At 49.3% G+C, this 8644-nt stretch overlaps 1 protein-coding gene across 2 annotated transcripts in view; it reads left to right on the forward strand.

The window, feature by feature from the left end:
- serpinb1l3 (serpin peptidase inhibitor, clade B (ovalbumin), member 1, like 3) overlaps positions 1-7993 on the forward strand; it is a 9773-nt gene extending 1780 nt beyond the window's left edge. For both annotated transcript variants that reach the window (NM_199936.1, XM_087308193.1), the window contains exons 2-7: positions 274-442; positions 3260-3400; positions 3483-3600; positions 3746-3888; positions 5173-5340; positions 7538-7993. In NM_199936.1, the coding sequence (NP_956230.1) occupies positions 275-442; positions 3260-3400; positions 3483-3600; positions 3746-3888; positions 5173-5340; positions 7538-7942 (1143 nt within the window). In that variant the 5' untranslated portion in view covers position 274 and the 3' untranslated portion in view covers positions 7943-7993. The remainder of the gene's footprint in view (positions 1-273; positions 443-3259; positions 3401-3482; positions 3601-3745; positions 3889-5172; positions 5341-7537) is intronic.
- Positions 7994-8644: the final 651 nt, after the last annotated feature.

An 8644-nucleotide genomic window follows, 5' to 3' on the forward strand; every position in this document is an offset into this window, starting at 1 on the left:
CGTGTTTTAACGCATCATGACGTTTTGCGCTAGTTTGGCCAATCAGGAGCGTTTGCGCTGGTCGTTTATCCAATGAGCGGTGAGAGCGAAGCGGCGCTGAGATCGAGGAAGTGAAAAGCGATGAAGCTGAAGGAAGAGTTTACCGGAGAAACAGCGCGGGAATATCAGAGATGACCGAGTTTATATACGCTAAAGCTGCTCGTCCAGCGTTCTGTCTTGTCATATATATATGTGTGTGTGTGTGTGTGTGTGTTCGTGTGTGTTTGTTTTCAGAATGGAGCCTCTGTCCGCCGCGCATGCGCGCTTCTGCCTCAGCCTCTTCCAGAAGATCAGCGATGGAGATAGTTCGCAGAATGTGTTTTTCTCCCCGCTCAGCATCTCTGCGGCGCTCTCGATGCTTTCCCTCGGAGCTGCTGGAAACACCAAAGATCAGATGTCTCAGGTGAGTGTGTAAGTTACTGTGTTAAACTACACCTGCAGGACAGGTGCGCGCGCTGCTGGTCACGTGACCGCCGTTTGCTTAGGTGTGTCTGTCTGAACTTCGACATTAGTGATGATGAAGATGAAGAAGGCTGTAAAAGAGCTGCTGATTCTCCACCTGTGGACAGGTGTGTGTGTGTGTGTGTGTGTGTGTGTGTGTGTGTGTGTGTGTTCAGCGCAGAGCTGTAAAGTGTTGAGCAATGCTGTTATCGGCTCAGGCTGTGGATCATTAAGCAGACCTGCAGATCAACTCTTAACACATGAGCTGATTTAGTTTGATGATGTTGATCTTGTCGACAGGTAAACTGAGTAATGTCCGTCTGTGAGCTGAACACACACACTTCTGTTCAGGGTTTCTCTCCGCTCCTCTTTACAGCACATTATAAGCACAGCGGTGTGCCGAGAGCTCGCTATTACCGACAGCAGTGCTGCAGCAGCAGCTGATGTGAACATGTCAGTAACCCAGAGGAGTGAGCCGCCGTGGTGCAGGACAGACAGCTGTAGATCAGCGTGAGGAGACTCCTCCACACATCACACTGACTCCTCTGATGGACTAACTCGACACTGTTACTGCTGTTCTGTTATGTTCTTTACCCGTTTCCCATCTGCAGCTAAAGCTCGGCAGCAGTATAGAGCATGACAGCACAGAGCTGATGAACACCGGCGGGAACACCTCCACATCTCTGAACACACACTCCCTGTACTCCTTCAGTAGAGACAGCCCTGAGCACAGACGTGATGCGCTCATCACCACTAACCCTCATCAAGAGGAGCCCTGAGCATGAGGAGGCAGGCTGGGGTTAAAGGAGCTGATTAATCAGTTGTGGAGACCTCAGGGGTCTAAAACCATCACTCCATCTCTGAGACACACACACACACACACACACACACACACGCACAGTAAGAATGTAATGCTGAACTGTCCCTCATCAGTAGACACACACAGAATCTGTGCGGTCAGGAATCAGCAGATCTCTCTTTATTTCCTTGTGTAAATGTGTGTGAATTCATATTCACTCATTTTTTAAATGATCAATTATTAATATTGACTAATATGAAAATGCTGAAGTGATTTATTTACAGTACAGATTGTAAAGTCAGATCTTCGCTCATTTATTCATTCATTTTCTTGTCGGCTTAGTCCCTTTATTAATCTGGGGTCGCCACAGCGGAATCAACCACCAACTTATCCAGCATGTCTTTTACCCAGTGGATGCCCTTCCAGCTGCAACCCATCTCTGGGAAACACTCACACACTCATTTATACACACACACACACACACACACACACACATACAGTACAAACAATCCGCATGTGTTTGGACTGTGGGGGAAACCGGAGCACCTGAAGGAAGCCCATGTGAACGCAGGGAGAACATGCAAACTCCACACAGAAACAGAAACTGACCCAGCCGAGGCTTGAATCAGCGACCTTCTTGCGACAGCACTACCTACTGCGCCACCGTGTCGCCCCGTCTTCTGTCTTCTGGTAGATCTGTTATATGAGACTCTCTTTGTTTAGCTAGTAAGTGGATATAATTGGATTTGCATTGTAAACATTGAATCCAGGTAAAAGCTGTTATTATTTACTCCGTATATTAAGCTTTTAGTTAAATACTCCTAAAGTTATTCCACATAAATCTGCAGATGTTTTACAAAGTTCTTCTCAGAATAGCAAAAGACGTCTGCAGATTGTGTCTGGGCCTGCTGATCAGATAAACATGTGCATCATCAGCATAAGGAGGACAGCGAGCCGCCAAACACCGCTGATGCCTGAGCAAGCGCACGCTTCAGTAGAGCAGAAGAGGATCAATACGGTCTTCATCCAGCAGACACATGTGGAGTCACCCAGCATCAGCTCAGCCCACCGTCTACAACCTCCATCAGTGCTTCATGTCTGATCACATCAGATACAGCCGTCAAACAACTGAGACCCGGATCACATCTTTACCAGAACCGACGGGCAGGAACACATCCGGAACCGGCTCAGAGCTGCTCCTGAACCCTGATCAGATACAACAGCTCCACTCAAACAGACAGATCAGCTGTTCAACCAGTGTAGAAGTCCTGACAGGGCTTAATGACAGCTCTTTACCTCAGGCCAGTCTACATGTGAAGGTGCTGTGTGTTGCCGATCAGTTGCTGGAACATTTGCATCTGGAGGTGGAGTGTGTGTGAAGTCCATCAGAGTGTGTGTGTGGAGTCCACCAGAGTGTGTGGAGTCCATCAGAGTGTGTGTGGAGTCCACCAGAGTGTGTGTGTGGAGTCCACCAGAGTGTGTGTGTGGAGTCCACCAGAGTGTGTGTGGAGTCCATCAGAGTGTGTGTGGAGTCCACCAGAGTGTGTGTGTGGAGTCCACCAGAGTGTGTGTGGAGTCCACCAGAGTGTGTGTGGAGTCCACCAGAGTGTGTGTGTGGAGTCCACCAGAGTGTGTGTGTGGAGTCCACCAGAGTGTGTGTGTGGAGTCCACCAGAGTGTGTGTGTGGAGTCCACCAGAGTGTGTGTGTGGAGTCCACCAGAGTGTGTGTGGAGTCCACCAGAGTGTGTGTGGAGTCCACCAGAGTGTGTGTGTGGAGTCCATCAGAGTGTGTGTGGAGTCCACCAGAGTGTGTGTGTGGAGTCCACCAGAGTGTGTGTGTGGAGTCCACCAGAGTGTGTGTGGAGTCCACCAGTGTGTGTGTGTGGAGTCTATCACAGTGTCCATCACTCCTCATTTTGTGTGTCAGATGAAGCGTTTCCTCCATCGCTGTCCTTGACTCTGTTGTTCTGTTTTCTGCAGACGCTGCACTTTGATGGAGCCGAAAGCCAGATCCACGCCGGCTTCACGAAGCTACTGACCGAAATGAACAGAGCCGGAGCGCCGCACACACTGAGCCTCGCCAGCCGGCTGTACGGAGAGCAGTCCTGCCGCTTCCAGGAGGTGTGTGTATCCTAACACTAACACTAACCCGCAGCTGATGCAGAACTGAGCTGCAGCTCTCTCTGTTCTCTCTGTGTTCCAGACGTTTCTGTCGGACACGCGGCGTCTGTACGGGGCGGAGCTGCAGCCACTGGACTTCATCAGTCAGCCGGAAGCGTCACGGGGGATCATCAACCGCTGGGTGGAGCAGCAGACGCACGGTGGGACACACAGCTAATGATGAACCCTGCACTGTGTGTGTGTGTGTGTGTGTGTAGGTTTTTTTATAACACACAGTGTGAGTGATAATAAACCCTGTGCTGACTGTGTGTGTGTGTGTGTGTGTGTGTGTGTGTGTGTCCACAGAGAAAATCCGGGATCTGCTGGCGGAGGGCAGTGTGGACTCTCTGAGCCGGCTGGTTCTGGTCAACGCTGTTTACTTCAAGAGCAGCTGGGAGAGGAAATTCCTGGAGGAGCACACACACGAGCAGCAGTTCCGGACCAGCAGAGTGAGGAGAGAGAGAGAGAGAGAGAGAGTGTGTGTGTGTGTGTGTGTGTGTGTGTGTGTGTGTGTGTGTGTGTGTGTGTGTGTGTGTGTGTGTGTAAGGCCTGGTTTATACTTCTGCATCAAGTGACCGGCGTAACCCATGGCGCATGTAACGCGCGCAGCTGTGCATTTATACTTCTGCTGCTGTCTCTGTCGGTCTGCATTAACACTTCTGAAACACTAGTGGGCAGTGAGGTGTAAATGTTCCTCTGTGTCGAGTTTCTTCGCTGTTGTTTTGCTTTTCCTGAACACTTCCGGGATGTATAAGTGGCTCAAACTCGCTCATGTTGTGGCAGGAACCGGCGGACGTGCAACAACTTTAACTTTGAGGTAAACACAAAACAAAACTTTCCATCCGGAGCTCCTTCACGGGACTCCACACTTGTAAACAATCGCTCGCGCCATTCGCGCGGCTCTCGGTCCCGCCCAGACTCGTCAGCGCTACCAAGCCGACCAATCACTGAGCTTTCGCTACGCGTTGTTGCGACGTGTAGTTAAATTTTTTTGAGAGGTGCACGTCAGCGACGGCGAAGGGCTATGCGTCAGCGCCGAAGCATACGCATGCGCTTGATGCAGAAGTATAAATCAGCCTTAAGGACGCGCTCACATTAGCTACAGTTGTCTTGAACCGTGCCTCAGGGTGCTCGTCCCCCCTCCCCTCTCCCCCTCGGCTGCACTCACACTGCATGTTGTCCTCACGGGCTCTGAGCACGCTTCCATCATGGATGATGCTCTGGCCAGTGTAACAGAAGAGAAGCGCTCTCGTCAGCGCAGTGGACGCTGCTGCAGTTTTGTGCATTTGTCTTGTTTCAGTGGTCTGGGCTGCAGTGACAGTCAGATCTCCTGCTGAACAGATGCAGCAGTGCTGACGCTCATTATCAGTCATGATGAGGAGGTGTGCTGAAGGTGCAGTGAGGGGTTTGTGTCTTTAATTAACAACGACCGTTTGCGATCCTTCAACAGTAAGATTAATAAATTCAGATCAAACAGTCCCCAAAAGTGATGTGTCCTCAGTGTGAGCCCGATTCAGAGCACTCTCACTTCTCAAACGAACCGGGAAGCGCACCTGGGCCCTGTTTGGATAGCCTGGTGTGTGTGTGTGTGTGTGTTTTTGTGTGTGTGTTTTTGTGTGTGTGTGTTTGTGTGTGTGTGTGTGTGTGTTTTTGTGTGTTTTTGTGTGTGTGTTTTTGTGTGTGTGTGTGTGCGTGTGCGTGTGCACTAATGCTGTTGTGTTACTGTTGTCCAGAATGAGTCTAAGCCGGTGCAGATGATGTTCCAGAAGGGCCGGTTTCCTCTGGCCTTCATCCCGGATGTGAACTGTCAGATTCTGGAGCTTCCGTATGCTGGGAAGGAGCTGAGCATGCTGGTGCTGCTGCCTAACGCCATGGAGGATGATGGCACCGGGCTGGAGAAGGTGTGTGTGTGTGTGTGTGTGTGTGTGTGTGTGTGTGTCCACACACTGAAGCCGTTGTTGGCCAGTTAGTGATCAGTGAAGCACTATTAGTGAGCGTGAGCAGCTGTATAAATGTTTATTGAGATTAATAATTGTCCGTCAGCTGTAATCAAAACAGACGCCAGTCCAGTATTAGCATCTCAATCTAGTCTCCAGACACTGCCCTGACTGAGACTGGATCAGCCACAGCCCTTGGCGAGGGCCGGAGGACCGGCTTTCTTTTTTCTAATGATTGGAAATACTCCAACTGTTCTGACTACACCAATAATTCCCCTTCTGAAAGGCACACAGTCTCCATCACTTCTCCAGGTAGGGTTAGGGTTATGAGGCGTCCGCTGCATAAAACATATGCTGGATAAGTTGGCGGTTCATTCTGCTGTGGCGGCCTCTGATGAATAAAAGGACTAAGCTGAAGAGAAAATGAATGAAAGAAAGACCATCACCTGCTGCTGAACCTGGCGATAACTGAATGACTTGTGTTCCCTGCAGCTCCACACACTCAACAGGCCTTCTCCATCCAGCTGCTCATCCACCATTACCCCATGCAGTACTGTAATGACCCATTTCCACTGAGTGGTACGGTCGGTTCAGTTTGGTACGCTTTTATGGCCGTTTCCGTCAAAAGGCGTACTGAACCGTACTACTTTTGTGGCAGCCTTTCGAAAGGGTACCAAACACGAGAAAGGGTACCAAAAGGCGGAGCTAGACGCGCAGCTGAACACTATTGGTTTACAGAGAAACGTCATTTACTTACGCAATAAGCCAGAATGTAAACAAAAAAACCCGCCATGTTTAAAATACACAGCGAGAGATTACAGCGGAATTATATATACACATAATACCGAGCCATGGTCGATCTGGCTCAAACAAACCTTGTCCTTAACTTGATGAACGGCCACAAAGCCATGGAGTACAGCAGATTTACCCTGTGCCTCGCTGTTTTCTATGAGCCAGTCTGAAGCGGAAGGGGTTTCGCTTTCTTGCTTGCGCTCGTCGCACATCTGTATCTGAAATAACACTCTTCTGGAGCTGATAAAACCTGAAACCTTTCAAAACCTGATCCAGTTAGACACTGACGAACGTGAGAGTGAACCGCGAAAAAAAGGAGAAGCCGGGAAAAAGAAGCGCATTACTTCTACAGCAAACGTGAACACACTGCCATAACACACACACTGATCATCACCGTCTGGACTAATATGAACTGAGAATGATGGAGTGACTCTCTAACAGAGGCTACACTGCTGCTGAGGATTACACACACCGATGAGAGGGTTTCGTTGACTGTGGGCTATATTTTGTGTTGTTTTGAACCCAAATAAGCACGAAATGTCTGCTGTGTGTAGTTTATCTGTAGATGGTAACATATCGAGGACTGTAAGGGGCTGTGTGTGTTCATATATGTTCATTTATTTATTGAAAATAATTGCAGATGTTACAGTAGGCTATTTCACAGTCATTGATCTGCAGTCATAATCAACTCATCTTCATAGAATAGTTAGTATTAAACATTTATACAGAAGCATTAATATGTATAAAGCATCTGCTTTGTGAGAAGTGCTGCTCATATGAAATGTGAGCGACCCGTACAGCTTTACTCTAGACATTTCCTCCAGTGAGAATGATGCGACTGAAACTTTGTCCTACACCAAAGCCTGATAAAGGTGACCCGAACTGCTCTTCAGTGAGAGCCCATCTAACCTTTTCATTCACTGGTCCTCACTGGTGGAGTGATCTCCCCATTCCCACACAGACGACAGATTCACTGGTATCCAGAACACCACAACTAAACGCCGCAGCATCTGTACTGAGATCACCTGAACCCTGTTGAATAACCCCCCCTCCCCCCCCCCCCCACACACACACACACTTCACCACACACACACACACACACTTCACCACACACCAACCCTAATTCTGTAAAGTCCGAGCGTGCCTCTCTCAGGCTGGTTAGTTTGTAAAGCGAGCTGTTCCCGTGTGTGCTGCCTCTTCTTGATAAATCATGGTGGAAGTCCTCCTCCATTGTTTGTCGATTTAGACTAAAGTGTCTGTTTATATGTAATGTGTGTGTGTGTGTGTGTGTGTGTGTGTGTGTTCTGCTGATAAACACCACTGTGTGTGCAGAGCATATGTGTTGATTAATAAACTGTCCTGTGTGCAGCTGGAGCGTGCGCTGACCCTGGAGACGCTGACGGACTGGACGCGGTCAGACATGATGGATGTGTTGGAGGTGGAGGTGTCTCTGCCGCGGCTGCGGGTGGAGGAGCGACTGGAACTGAAGCCGCTGCTGGTGGAGCTGGGCATGCCGGACGCCTTCGACCCGCAGCGGGCAGATTTCAGCGGAGTATGTGCGGGCGGAGAGCTGCTGCTGTCCACGGTGGTGCACCAGTCCTTCCTGGAGGTGAACGAGGAGGGCACGGAGGCGGCGGCGGCCACGGCGGCGGTGATGATGACCCGCTGCCTGATGCGGGCTGAGCGCTTCTGTGCTGACCACCCATTCCTGATGCTCATCCGACACAACCCGACCGGCAGTCTGCTGTTCTACGGCCGCGTCTGCAATCCCTGAGTGCTGTTAAAACACTGCAGTCCCCGAGCGCTAATAAAACACTCCAGTGAAGCTCTGTGTCGCTCTGTTCTGTCAGTGTGTCATCCTCATATTTCAACATGCCAAAGCAAAATAAGCCATGAAAAGCACATCTAATGTCCGTCTGTGACTGAGCGCTAAGCAGACCCAGAGTTCTCCAGTCCCTCTCATTCTGTGTCCTCGGTGCAGGTCATCAGTCTGTGTGTGTGTGTGTGTGTGTGTGTGTGTGTGTGCGTGTGTGTGTGTGTTGGAGCTCAGCTGTAGTCTGCAGTGTGTATGTGTGTGTGTGTGAGGTCGCTCAGCTGTAGTTTGAGCACAAACACACACACAGTGGATTGAATGTAATTAAGATGAAACTCTGAGTGAATTGTCCTGTTTTCTTCTGGCCAGTTTATTTTGATCGTTTATATTACAGCCTCGCTAGATCCTTCTCAAACCCATGAAGCTGATCTGACCTCATTTATTCCTGAATCTGGATGTCTGTCTCTGCGCAGGAAAGTCTTTAACAGAGAGTCTAACTTAATCCTCACTTACATTTTAAACCGGTTTTCATTTTCACAACTTTTTTCACTAGAGAAACAACGAAGATATCACATAGCAATTTATTATCCTGATCGTGAGTTAGCTATTACCGTCATTAACATTATTATTACTATAGAGTCATTTCTTAAATTTAATAATGAC

Source organism: Danio rerio, chromosome 24 (genome assembly GCF_052040795.2).
Source record: "Danio rerio strain M-AB ecotype USA chromosome 24, GRCz13ab, whole genome shotgun sequence".
NCBI classification, from domain to species: domain Eukaryota; kingdom Metazoa; phylum Chordata; class Actinopteri; order Cypriniformes; family Danionidae; genus Danio; species Danio rerio.